A 14,528-nucleotide genomic window follows, 5' to 3' on the forward strand; every position below is an offset into this window, starting at 1 on the left:
CACACAAAGGGGTCCCTTTCAATCCTCGCAATTCAGAGGATTTCTGCCCACACAACTGCATCTTAAGTGGATTTAGGATTAAATATTAAGGCTTCGTCGACACCAATTAACACCTTGAAGGATGACATAACAAAGGTGGAGAAAAATAGACTTCATTCGCCTGTCAGTGCTGCAACAGGTAATCTGGACAACTAACAAATCAGGGAGATGCTTCTTAAAGGTCCAGTGTGAAGGATGTAGGGGCATCTACTGGCAGAAATGGAATATAATATTATAATATTCACAACTATGTTTTCATAAGTTTATAATCACCTGAAAATAAGAGTCATTGCACAGGAGCTGGTCCTCCTCCATGGAGTCCGCCATGTTGTTCTGCAGTAGCCTAAAATGGATAAACCAAACACTGGCTCTAGATGGGACCATTTGCATTTTCATGTCAGCTGTCATAGTTCTCCGACATGCTTGGCACATGGGCGAAGTTTCAGTTCTTCAGCGTCACTGCTAGATTCAGATAAATCCTGCACACTGGACCTTTAACTGGCAACGTTACTCCCCAAATCTTTAACTCCCAAAGTGGTCGAAAAAGGATTTAGATGATCGGCTTTCACTCCTCCTCCTCCTCCTCCCAAACAAGACAGAAAAACTCATGTTAAAAGTTTACCGCATTGGAGAAAAGTGAGTGTGAATTGAGCTCTTGAAGGTGTGACATAAAGCTATTTGAGAATGCACATTTAAAATGTAACCACCTGCAGTTTAAACAGAACAATCAGCAAGCAGCACTCCAGAATTAGAGCTGTGGAAGCAGGGGAGAACATTACACTGAATAGATTAATCAGGAGAGAAGAAGCACACTGTCACACAAGTCATTCACACAGCCCAATTGTCACTGCAGAAAACATATGTTTAGATTCACAATCTTTATTCCTCCTTGGTCTCTTTTCGCTCCCTTCGCATCCTGCTTTGTTGCTGTTTTCTGTCTGACACAAATAATGCAAATAGCCTAAGAGCATGTATAGTTCGCATGCAAATGAGTCTAAACTTTCTTCATTTCTTCCTCCAGTTCCCATCCCGTCCAAGCTGAACGGCTCGTCCCTGTCAGCCTTGTCCCTCTGCAAGGAGGGTCTGGGTGTGGGAGCTGTGTCCAACCCAGCTGAGGTTTTCTGTTCGGTCCCTGGTCGCCTCTCGCTGCTCAGCTCCACCTCCAAGTACAAGGTGACAGTTGGGGAGGTGCAGCGACGCCTCTCCCCGCCTGAGTGCCTCAACGCCTCTTTGCTGGGTGGAGTTCTCCGCAGGTGAGAAAAAGATGGGGTATAAAGAGGCTGTGATGTAGTTGTTGTTTAGGGGGGCTCCGAGTCTATAAACTCAAGGACAAAAATACACCTTGAATCAGTAATTCCTAACCTTGTCTGAGTTTTCTGGAGAGTTTTTCCCTCATTGGGCCTCTAAAAACAATGTGAGAATGGAAACTCTGTCTATAGTTGAGCTGTCGCAGCTTAAAAAAAAGGGTCACAAGCCTGAAAGCTCGAGAACTGTGCCTTAAATTAGTTAAATCTAAATGAAAACAGCGTGCAAGCCCATGTTATTGTCTCTTGTATTCCCATTGATCACGGCTGAATATATATTGGGAATTAAAGCTGAAATAGTTCTTACTTAATGCATTTATCTAACCATCTAGCAAAACCAAAAGTGAATCTACAGTAACTGCTTGGCACCAGTGTTCACAAAAGTAAATGAGGAAATCCATAGCTTCTCCATCAGCAGACACCCGAACAATCGATAAAGCTGTGACGCCTAAAAACATACTGCTGTATGAGTGAAATCTGAGACCGTTGGCATTCTCTAATGTCACCAAACTGGCTGGCCATCTCATCTACAGTATGTACTTATATATCCTTGGGTGTCAAACAATAGAGTAGTGCAGGAATGAGTCCGAAAATATGAAAATGCACTTCTGGTTCGCTTGTCTGGAAGTCAGTGGGTTTTTTTTAATGAGTTTTTGGTTACACAAGCTCATGAGACTCTCACACTTTGTTCTACCACATATTATACGTCAGTAAATACCCCACTCGTGAACTTTGAAGCCTTTGTGTGTGTTAAAAAAGGTGGTTAGGAAGTGGCTAAATGAGACTACAGATTTTCACCACACTGAACATGGCGGTGGCGGTGACCATGGTGCAGTGCATTCATGGTGAAACGTTAGCTTACTTCTGGTGATTGCATTTATGCTTCAGAAATCATAAAAGTAGTGTTCAAGTAAGTATCATAAACTTTTGTTTGCCACAGAGCTTATTTTCTGCAATAATCCCCCCCCCCCCCCAAAAAAATCCAATGCATGGGTGTAGATTTCAAGGGGAATGCAGGTGACATCACACAGGTGACGTCCACCTCAATATGTAGAACATGTGCATAACAGATGACTTTTACTTTGAAAAAAACAAAAAAAACATTTGCACCATAAATTGGTGAGTTAAAATTCCCCAGAATGCAGGAATTTATGTGTTTGATGCTTAAAACATCCTGGGGCAGGACCCTCAAACTCTCGTTTCATATGTGTCTCCCCACAATGTTGAAACAAAATTTACACCCTTGATCTAATGGAAAAATCCCATTAGCTTTTTGTTGGCCGACAAGGAAACATCATCCCTGCCGCACTCGAGTCCTTCATGACCCTGCTCTGAATGTTGTTGAAAGTCACTCTGGTAAATATAGGAAATCAGTAACTGTCACAAAACAACAGTTGAGCCTCAAAAGTTGATATTTATACTGTAAACTGTCAAAGTGTTTGTGAGGGATTAAAGAGGATTCTGGCAAAATCTGCTGATCACTTTACTACACACAGAGATGCCTCTTTATGGCACAAAACAGGAAGGTTGTGCTGTTCTTCCAGTGAAAAAGGCAGTACACAGCGGACGACAGAGTTGCAGGAAAAATATTTATCCATTTTAGTCAAGTGAAAGAGTTAAAACAAGAACCAGAGTTGATTAAAAATGTAGCTGTAACTCTGGGCGACAGTTGCTCTAAACAACACTGCAGGGGAGAGATAGAGGCTCTGGCTTGTCCATTATGTCATTTTACAAATGTAACAATAGTAATATGATGGAACAGATATCTGAAAATATTACACATTGCACCCTAGAGCACTGAGCACAGACACTTATATTCCATGAATCAATCTATCAATCCAGTTCATTGGTATTTACCATACATCTCTGTTCAAGTTAAAACAGTAAAAACAATAAGCTGTAATGATACTGGATTTCTGAGTATGGGTGGTAGTATGCAAAATTACACAAAATGCTCCAAACCAAATGACAGACTCTCGGTGCGATGGTACTCCGTTTCAGCCAAGCTTTTCAGAATAAGGGCGCTTTAACTTGACTATGGGGCCAGAGCGGAGGACCCAAAATGGGTCATGGGACTAAATCACAAGAGAAGCAATGTGGTTTAATGAACCACAGCCTCGGGGCCAGAGAACAACTTTGTGATTCGTGTTGCAGGCTGAAATACTCTAAGAGGACATAATTAAAAGATCTAAAGAGTCGTAAATAAACGTAAACCCTCCTCGCCAGAGCAGAGAGATACAGCGAACCCACTAATAATACATCACTGCCTATCATTTTGAAATACTTGTACCTAAAGGGTCAGTTCAGATTTCTTGATGTGGGGTTGTATGGGGTACTTAGCCATAGTCAGTGTATTGCACACAGTAGATGTCAGTCAGCATACTCCCAGTTTGGAGAAGTAGGCTGGAGTCTGATATTGAAGCTAAGCAATTTACTGCTGTGGATGGGTCAGCAACAAAACTATTTAAGCCACCCAAGAAAAGCATCACAATCAGTCGAGGTGTACGTTATATTGAGAATATTTTCACTGCTTTATCTTAATGTCAGACAGTGATTTCCAACTCGAAAATGACAGTGTTATATCACTCTCTTCAAAGCCAGACTCCATTGAGAAAAACAGTGATTTAACATGGCTGAACACAGGAGCTGCTGGTCTACCACCGTCTCAATCAGCTTGTTAGTTTGTGTTGTTGTGTGACATTGGTGTTTAAAAGGGTCAGTTCGGGTTCACCAGAGTCATACAATTACGCAACCTAACTAACTAATTAAGGCAGTGGTAGACAAGCAGCTGCCGTGTTCAGTGAGCTAAAACTACTGTTTTTGTCAGTGGAGTCTGGTGGCTTTGAAGAGAGCATAGATGGGGACATTAAGTAGTTAATGGCTTCCCTCTAAAGCCCTGAAAATATTCTCAATATGGTGTTAACTTGAATTGATATTGATTATTTTAAGTGGGACTTTTTAGGTAGCTAAAATGTTTTGTTGCTGACCCCATCCACAGCAGTGCATTGCTTAGCTTCCATGTCAGTACTCCTGCCTGCTTCTCCAAACTGGGGGCGTGCCGACTGACATCTACTGTGTGAAATACACTGACTATGGATAAGTACCTCATAAAACCCCACTTAAAAAATCCAAACTATCTCTTTAACTTGAGTATTTCTGTTTTATTTTTTACTCGTACATCAGTGAAATGCTACTTCCATTAATACAATACAATGCCTATAATCCATTAATATATAATATAACAATATAACACTCACATGGACCATTCTCTACATAACAAATACTTTTTATTTTAATTACTTTGACAATTAAAGTACGTTTTTTTCTGTTAAGATAATACACGGAACAGAAGAAGAAAAAAGATGAAAAAGTGATTGTAATACTTTTGCTTAAGTGAGATTTTGAATGCAGCACTTATTTGTTTTACATTACAAGAAAGGGACCTCTCCTATCATATGATTAGCTAAAAATATTTCTGCATCAATAGATAATGAAACATTCTTAATATAGCATTTTAAAAAAATTAAAAAAAAATGTGATGAGAACATGCAAAGGAAAGTAAAAGAACAACTTAAAACAGTGAAAAACACAAGACACTATCAGTGCTGACAGGGAACATACTGTGGGGAGATTTCAGCTTCACATTCACTTACATAAACACACACATACACAAACACACACACACCCAGCCATAGACAGAGGCACGAACACAAACACACACACACACTCACACACACACACACACACACACACACACACACACACAAGGACCATCTCCTAAAACTGCTCTCTCTGTCTCCCTGTCCCCCCTCAGGGCGAAGTCAAAGAATGGTGGCCGCTGTCTGAGAGAGCGTCTGGAGAAGATTGGCCTCAACCTGCCCGCCGGGCGACGCAAGGCAGCCAACGTCACTCTTCTAACATCTCTAGTCGAGGGTACGGAAAAGACACACACACACACACAGAATCGTACACATACAGTGACCTGCATATATCCTGACAGATAGAGACACATATTCACATAGAAATGTCCTCGCATGAGCAGGCATGAATAAACAAGTCATAGCATGGGTGGCTGCATGCATGCATGGTGTCATTTGAAAAAGCTACAGCTCCGGACGCCTCACAAAGCCAAAGAGCAGTGAACTGTTTGAATGGTGAAAGTGAGAAAAATGGGTGCAGAGTTTGGCTCCTGACCTGACCTGACCCGAGCAGTTACAGCAGTCCTTTAAATGTGTGTCATTTAAAAGCAAATATATGGTTAACTGTGAAATCTAAACTGAAGCACTGACCTTTAACTCACTAAAAACAGAGGTAGAGCTGCTTTTTTGCCTTACTAATGACAGGCTGTTTCCTTTTTACTGCTTTGATTCTGTTTTAATAGACACACTCTCCTCCTCCTCCTCCTCCTCTTCCTCCTGCAGGTGAGGCCGTCCATCTGGCGCGGGACTTTGGTTATGTATGTGAGACAGAGTTTCCAGCCAGAGCCACAGCTGAGTATCTGTGCAGGCAGAGTGAGCCCGACCAGCTCCCAACACGGCGCAGCATGCTGCTTGCCACCAAGTGAGTACTTCATCCCTCCACTGCACATTTTAAAGGAGCATTCAACCTATTTTTACATGTTCAAGTCAACTTGCTGGTCATGTGGAGCACAAGGTGTCACATCTAAGGCTAGGTATTGGTACTCAATTACAATACATGCATTCAAGTCTTTTTGTACCCATATCTGAAAAAAAAAACCCCTATTTGTACGGTTTTGCTCGCAATCACAAAAAACATTCTTCGATTTGTCGCAACATGTGATTGGCCCACTACTGCAGCAGCTTCGACCCATACAGTCTTTTGTGTGGTGAAGTTGAGCCTGTTGTAATTGTTGAAGTTGGCAGTTCAGAGTGCAGAGATGCCAGCAAAATGTTTGAAAGCATGGCTATACTAAACGCCCGTGGTGTCTGGTGTACTCAGACAATACCCAGCCCTCGTCATCACTTGAGTAACCTCAGCATGGACTTGCAGACTACAATTTTATAATAAATAATAAGTATGTTACAAACTGATTTTGGAAAATGTGTTTTAGGAGCTTTAACAAAGATTAAAAGGTCCTCTTTAGTCTGTTGTGGGTTGTGCAACTTAAAAGAAGTGCAACACTAAACAGCTGAAATGCCTCTTAAAGATTTTGTTTTTAGGAGAGTTAGTGCTAGATACCAGGTCTTCCAGATCTGTGTTAAATACTGATAGAGTTAACTAAAGTAAAAATACCAAGGGTCACGTTTTATCAGGACAGAATAAGATCAAGTGCTTCTATGAATTTCAAACTGAATCTGTTACAAGTTTAGAGTTTTTCCCCTGAGGGAGTGAATGTGAGATAGTAACACTCTGACACCTATGTCAGGTTTAACCCAGGCTAAAGGCTGAGTTTATTCCATGAAAGGGTGTACTGGTGCTGGGCATTGATTGACACAGGGAATAAAAGTTAAAAGACACTCGTAATGCTTTTTCTTCCCTGAAAGCAAAGACCTCAGACTACAGACTGCTCTGGACACTCTGCTTCTATCAGGTTTTTTTTCTACTTCAGAGACAAGCTGACGTCAGATCATGACGAATTTCTTTATATGGTCATCTGCCTCCAGGCACGTCACTGCAAGTGTTTAATCTTGGTTGCCGATGTTGTTAATTACTCCCCGATTCCACATCCTATTCCTGCTGGAGCATGTGTTGTTGTGTTTAGAAGCTTTTATTGGAAATTTTTAACAGGAGAAAATGCTGCTATACACAGTTATTCCCCAGCTCCAAGCACACTGCTACATGTAGCTACATGCTAATGTCAGGCAAACATGTAATTCTGGTTGCTGATGTTGTTTAATTCTCACAGATTTTGGATTATGTTCCTGCTGTTGTAAAGATTTTGATTCAGAAGCCTTTATTGGTGATTTTTTTTTTTTTTTGTAGAAAGTATCGCTATTCTTCGTCACAGTGATTCTTTTGGCTGCAATTACAGAGCAGAAACACAGAGATACAGAAACTCTGAAAACACTGACCAGTCAGAGCAGACTGGGCTTTTTCGGGAGGGAGGTTTACAGAGACTAGACTCTAAGGAGGAGAGTTTCAGACAAAGGGTGAATACAGACATTCCAGCACAGACGGTTCGAAAAAAATAAAGCGGTTTATGACAATTAAAGCAAGTAAACATGTGCTGGAAACTCAAAATACAAGTATGAGCCTAAAAATGAGCATAGTAGGTCCCCTTTAGGAACAGTGCCACAATAACAAACTAATGTTTTTCTGTTTTCCTCTTAGGGAGATCTGTAAGGAGTTTGTGGACATGATGTCCCAGGACCGCTCTCCGCTGGGTGGCAGTCGACCCACCCCCTGCCTGGAGCCCGGTGTCCAGGGAAGCCTCACCCACTTCAGCCTGCTCACCCACGGCTTTGGTACTCCCGCCATCTGCGCCGCGCTCTCCGCCTTCCAGAGCTACCTGATGGAGGCGATCAAAATGCTGGACAAAGGAGAGGGTGGAGGGAAGAGCCACCACGACAAGGAGATGAAGCACCGCAAATAGAGGGGAGGACGGACAGGACGTGTTGATGGATGAGATGAGAGGCAGAAAGGAGGGAGAAAAAGAGGGGAGAAAGACTGATTGGTGCCCCTCTGCATCTTTACCTTCGCCCTCAGGATAAAAACTGAGACTTTTACCTCCCAGAAAAACCTCTGCGGCCCCTCCCGACGAGGAGGCCGGGGTCATGATGATATCTGTACTGTAATGTGTGTCCACAACCACCTCACTCAACATGACGCATGGACCTCTCTTCTCAGTAGCTGGTTTGTGTCATGATGGCGTCTGCAAAAACATCTCTTCAAGATGAGTTCCTACATATGGCTGTATTTATTTACCCCCTCCTTTTTTTTATTTGGGTAAACATGTCACCTTTATCTGTGTTTTAGAAACCCCTGCCTTCATCAGTGACTCTCTCTCTCTCACGCACACGCACACACACACACACACACACGCACACACACACACACACACACACACACACTAGTAAACATTTTTCGGACTGAACTCATCTGGGAAGTGTGGTAAAGCCATATCCGAGACGACAACCTGCTCTTTGCTCCTCTTGAACATTAGGAGACTTTTAACTCCACCTGATTGGACAAGCACAGCTTCCATTTGTAGTTAGTGGGTGGTCATGGGAAATTGAGTTCTCTGGGTTCTCTGACAGTGGGGTAAGGAGGAGGAGTCAAAGGCAGCTAAAGGAGATTTGGTTTCTTTTGTTTTGAAGTACTGCGTGTTGGTAACTTAAAGAAAATAACACAAATCATTTTGTACTTTCTGTGTATGTTTATTATTAATGTTATTACTGTTGTTATTATTATTGTATTACGGCATAAATGTAATATATTATTAAAGAATTAAGAACTGATTGGTTGAGTTTCGTGAGTGCGTTTTTATGTTTCTATCCAGGATATCATATCAGAATGGTATAAAGTGATGGCACCAGCAGGTGTCTTTAACTGCCCACTTCAACTTTTTAAGTGACAATGGGCTTTTACTGTGCCCTCATTGTAAATGCTTATTTTTTCCATTTGTCTCAATGTTCTGTTTTCTGTTTTTATTGATCCCTGTGGGCAAAGTCTGTCGTGACATCAACAGAAAGGTCATGGCGAGGGCTGCAACTTACATTTAATTTCATTTTTCACTGATATGTCAGTTTTTGTGAGGTTAATTGCCTCGCGTATAAAATAGCAGAAAATGGTGAAAAATGTCCATTACAGCTCCCAGAGCCAAAAGTGATGTCTTCAATTTGCTTCTGATATCTGACCTATTTTCCGAAACCAAAAGATATTGCATTTACAATGATTATACACTATATAAAAAAAAAAAAAAGCTAAAAAATAGAGTTTTTGCAGTTTTAGGGATCTGTGTTGATTTGTCTGTCACTTTGTTCCAGACTCAAATTTTGCAACACCTGCAACATGGACTGTCAAGAAATTTTGTCCGGATATTCATGATCCCAGAGGATGAATCCTCTGACTTGGGTGATCCTCTGACTTTTACTCAAGCACCATTAGCAGGTCAAAGTTTTTACTTACCCAATTTAATTTGGTACCAAATTTCATGTGAAATTGAACTGTTTTATGACCAAAATGTTGTAAAACCAATGATATTCCCATCAGCCTCAGCTGTCTCTGCTGTGCTAACATGCTAAACTAAGATGGTGGAAATTTTGCTGGTGGCCGAAAAAATTCCCTGCAGTCCAAAAAGCATTTTCCCGTCTGTAAAACTATTGACGGGACATGTTGAACTCCAAACAAGGTCATTTATGACTCGATCCACTGACATCATCACAATGTAAATTATGAGGCAGGGGGGAACTCATGGGCGGGGCCAGCAGGAAATACACTACTGTGCATATTCAGTGGCCTGCGAAAGTAAACCCAGAAACTAGAAAACTCTTTTTGGCCCATGCGCCAAGCGAGTAATTCCAATGGAATATAAAGGGGCCATCTTGGGGTCTGGTATCTAGTTATTATAATAGATCTGTGGGTAAACCTGCTAATTTACAGCATGTTAGCATTGTCATTGTGGACGTAAGAGCTGCAACAAGTAGTCGATTAATAGAGTGATGAATCAACAGAAAATTAATTGGTAACTATTTTGATCATCGAATAACTGTTGAAGCAAAAAGCCGAACTGATTACATGCATCGTAAATGTGAGAATCTGAAGCTTTTATTTGTCATCCATGATAATAAAATGCTTTGGAATTTTTCACAATTTCTTGACATTTTATGGGCAAAATGATTAACTGATTATTGGGGAAATAATGTCTCCATAACCACTGGATTAAAGTTTGGTTTGGAATTTCATGTGTCCTTCAGAAATCATAGTAAAATATTTCATCTAGCGCCATCATCAGGTTAAAATTTCATTGGTTGATGACCAAAAACCTGCAATGAAAGCTTAAGTACAGCCTCATAGAGCCTGTAGCTGCCTTATAAACAACTTCAACTATTAATATAATACTAAAATTGTTGATTATTTTCTGTCAGTCTACAAAATACTTAATCAATGTATTATTGTAGTACCTGTGCAGTGCTGGACTAAAGCTTGCCAACACAAAAACCTGAATCTGAGGCCACACACAGATAATTTTGCACCACTCAAGGTGTCACTGACAAAAAATTCAGGGCCCCTCTATGCATACAGGGCCCCAGCAGGGGCCCAGGGAGACGTTGGCGCCACAGCTGCAGCCCTGAACACTGTACCTGGGAGAGAGCGGAAGCAGCGGTGCGACCCCCAGCGCCCAACAAGCCACACACACACCTTGGTTCCCCCTCAACCCATCTGTTCCACATTTCTCCCACCGACCACCTCTCACCTCCCCTGCACAGTCCTTCACTTTATTTAACCAGGATGAGATACTCAACGCAATTACTGCTTTCCAGGGACGGCACACATACACGCGTCGCCTGCTCGTACGCTCTCAAACATCACTCATTCCTGCCTGCCTATATCTCCCTTTCTCTCCTCCCATCTCATTACCCTCCTGTGTCAATTCCCCCCCATCCCTTCATCTCCCACTCTGTAACCTAACTCCCTCCTCCCCTCTCCTCCTCACCCTCCTCTCCCCCTATTCTCTCCCTCTATCTGACACTCAGCGGGGCCGCTCTCCATCTCTCTCTGTGCCTCCAGGCAAACATATGCTGCTCTTCCCGTCAGATTCCGGTGTGTTTGAGAGAGGAGGGATTGTTTAATGTTTATTAATCACCTGTCTGTGGTGGAGAGAGGAGACGATGATAGAGCCACACACACTCTTGTACACATGGGTTGTCTGGCTCACACACACACACACACACACACACACACACACACACGTTCAGCTGCGATGTTACTGACTTGGCCTGGTTTTTCCATTTACAGCTGTGTATAAGTATGCTCATTGACTGTAACGCTCCCTGTATACAATCAAAACACATCTATCTCAGCAGCTACTCTTTAGCAACCATGACGATCCTGTGAACCCACCTACAGGCCCATTCTCGATTTTTCAAAACCAATTTCAGTAACAAATACACTAAAATAAAGAGTTGGATTCCTGCACACTTTCAGCACAGCTACTAAAAATGCAGCCTGTGGCTTTTGCATTGAGATGTTGTTTCATATTGTGCATTTGATGCCTGACAAAGGTCTTTAACCAAAACATTGCATTTTCAGAACTCATATGCTAACAGTGCGCAGGAATTCAATGCCTTATTTTGAATTATTTCATTTTCATACCCACCAGGTGTGCATCAGAAAACATTTAGCGACAGACATTCAAGATTTACTTTATTATCATACAGTTGCATCCTGCTGGCAATCTACTCCCTGCAGAGTTTGATATACTTCTTTTTCATCGCTCATTATAGGAATCGGTCTGATTTTTTCAAATGGGGTTGTGTAAGGTTCTTTTCCACAGTCAGTGTATTACCTGCAGTCTATGGTGGTCGACATGCCCCCAGTTTGGAGAACAAACAGCAGTACCTGGACACAGAGGCTAAGTAATGTACTGCTGTGGAGGGGGGTACACTGAGAATATTTTCACTGTTTCACTTTCCAATGGGAATCTAAAGCGATGAAAATACTCTCAATATGCACACCTAGGGTGCATTCACACCAGGATAGTCCGGGGGACTCGGTTCGATTGGGCGGGGAATGCTGAAAAATTTCACACCTTCATTTGGTTCGGTTCACTTTCACACTGCACTTTTTAAAGCGGACCAAACCGCCTGGACAATGTCACGCAGTTACAACAGCTGCTTATTTGGGGGCAGTATTGCCCAAAACGTCCACTGAACAGGAAGAAAAAAAGCACGAGGAAGAAGAAAACCCGGCTCATCGATTGGCCAGGATCGAAAATGGAAATCCATCCCCGGCTTGGTCACCACAAAAACACCAAACACCAAAATGCACTGTGCTCTACATCACGACCTCTCTTTGGTTCACTTCCTCTTTTTGGTTTGCTGGATAGTCCGTTTGCATTTCCCACTGTAAGTGAACCAGGGTTCACTTGCAAGTGAACCGAGACCCCCAGTTTTCAAGCAGACCAGGGTTCGCTCGTTTGGTCCGCACCAGAGTTCAAATGAGCATTCACACCACTCCAAACAAACGAAACTATCCGTGGAAGCGGACCAGGGTCCATTTAAAGCGGACCAAATAGCGCTAGTGTGAATACGTCCTTAAACTGATATAGATTTTTTAGGTGAGCCTTTCTTTAGGTGGCTTAAGTACTTTTTGTGGCTGCTCCGCCCACAGCAGTACATTGCTTAGGTTCTGTGTCTGTTTCTCCAAACTGGGGGTGTGCTGACCGTCATCGACTATAGGTAATACACTGACCTCATACAGCCCCACATCAAAAAATTCAAACTCTTTATGTGGCAAAAACTGTACAAACTGTACAAAACCATACACACTTATGTACAAATTTCCAAACATCACATAAGTGCACTTCAGCATACTGTTCATTGTTGACCTAGAAAATGGTTGTAATATAGAATAGGTAAGAAAGAAAGAAAGAAAGAAAGAAAGAAAGAAAGAAAGTTATGCCACTTACACAACACGTATTATCTTTTATTGAGCTTTGAACTGATTTTACTCATTTGTCATCACAACGTAACAGGTGATCATGTCAATACCAGGGTTCCCATGCATTTTCATGGACTAAATTTAAAAACTTTTCCATGACTTTTCAAGAGCCCATAGTTTAAAAAAACAAAAAAAAACAAAAAACTTTTATAACCCTGTGTACCAGGTGTTTCTCAAACACATCAGATTCAAACTCCATTCAAGAATAATTTCAGCTAGCTGACATACATGACGAGAGAGAGGGAAGGCGGGAAGAAAATTAAGAAATGCACGTGGTGGTAGGAAAAAACAAAACAAAAAATGTTGTCACACATCAACGTATATTAGAGCAGGGGTTCCTAACTAGTCCAGCCAGAAGGTCTAGATTTCTCTTTAATCATTAGTTCAAGGTCCATACTTGCATTTTGGCCATGCCGTTGAGCTACTTTGCTGTCACTGTCAAGTAGCTGTCCGTCAGACACTCAATCGTCAGCAGGAAATGGCACTTGAAATAAACTCAGAATGGACCCATGACCCACCAGTTGGGATCCATTGTATTATAGTAACGTGACATCAACAGAAAAATAGTTTGCCATTATGTTACATTAGGTGGAGGGTTATAAGATTATTGTAACTATTTCATTATACACAAAAAAAATCCATGACTTTTCAAAATCTTTTTATTTGATTTTGACTAATTTCTGGACTAGTCTAGGTTTTCAATGACCAAGGGAATCCTAACATGCTTTAAATTTAACATACTTGTCAGAAGATGGAAAGTGTGCCACTTCCATGACAACTGAACAAACATCTGCTGATGAAGAAGATGCAGTAAAATCCCCTGAGGGAAGAGACTGTAAGCACACCTTAACTTAGGTGTTTTGACAGTAGTAAAACTCACAGGAGGAGCACTTGTATTTATCTGCATATTCACCTCGTCGGCCCTCTCAGAGTTCAGTGTTTATCCTGACACAAAATAATTCCCTTTGGTTTATATTTCAACTTTCCAAGGTTGGAGTTCGGGTGAGTGCGGGTTATGGCTCAAATCTATTCAAACTCAGAATGTGTTGTGTGTTGGTTGCTGGTGAAATAAACACAGGGTGCAAAATAAAAAATGAACACATACACTATTAAAAAATATATATATTCCCTGAAGCTAACCTGGGTTTGTTTTTGACAAGCCCGCTCAGGTACACAGACTGAATCTCAACCACAACACCTGTACAACGTAACCTGATTTATTAGTTCTGCAGTCGATGCCAACTCTGAGCAGGTTATGTTTATTTATTTACTGACACTGCATCAGAGAGGTGTTGCTGCAGCTCTGTGGCTCATTTTTTCAGGCAATATTTTAAATTGTTTTAATTGACTACGTGGATATGTTGCTATTAGAAACTTCAGGGCTCCATGTTAAAAAGTGAGAAAACAACCATCTTGTTTTGAATATACAGTGCGAGCATTTATTCACATGAATCCTAAAATAAATCTGTAAATCAGGCAGCTTGTGAGCTGTATTTGTGAAGTGAATTTTCCCTAGAGGGATGAACAAAGTTTACCCTCTTCTTCTTATTGTTTTAAAACTAA

At 41.5% G+C, this 14,528-nt stretch overlaps 1 protein-coding gene across 2 annotated transcripts in view; it reads left to right on the top strand.

Moving 5' to 3' along the window:
- tfap2e (transcription factor AP-2 epsilon) overlaps positions 1-8,582 on the top strand; it is a 16,547-nt gene extending 7,965 nt beyond the window's left edge. For both annotated transcript variants that reach the window (XM_049602340.1, XM_049602341.1), the window contains 4 exons: positions 1,061-1,292; positions 5,158-5,276; positions 5,765-5,903; positions 7,635-8,582. In XM_049602340.1, the coding sequence (XP_049458297.1) occupies positions 1,061-1,292; positions 5,158-5,276; positions 5,765-5,903; positions 7,635-7,896 (752 nt within the window). In that variant the 3' untranslated portion in view covers positions 7,897-8,582. The remainder of the gene's footprint in view (positions 1-1,060; positions 1,293-5,157; positions 5,277-5,764; positions 5,904-7,634) is intronic.
- Positions 8,583-14,528: the final 5,946 nt, after the last annotated feature.

This window comes from Epinephelus fuscoguttatus, linkage group LG17 (assembly GCF_011397635.1).
Source record: "Epinephelus fuscoguttatus linkage group LG17, E.fuscoguttatus.final_Chr_v1".
Classification (NCBI taxonomy): Eukaryota; Metazoa; Chordata; class Actinopteri; order Perciformes; family Serranidae; genus Epinephelus; species Epinephelus fuscoguttatus.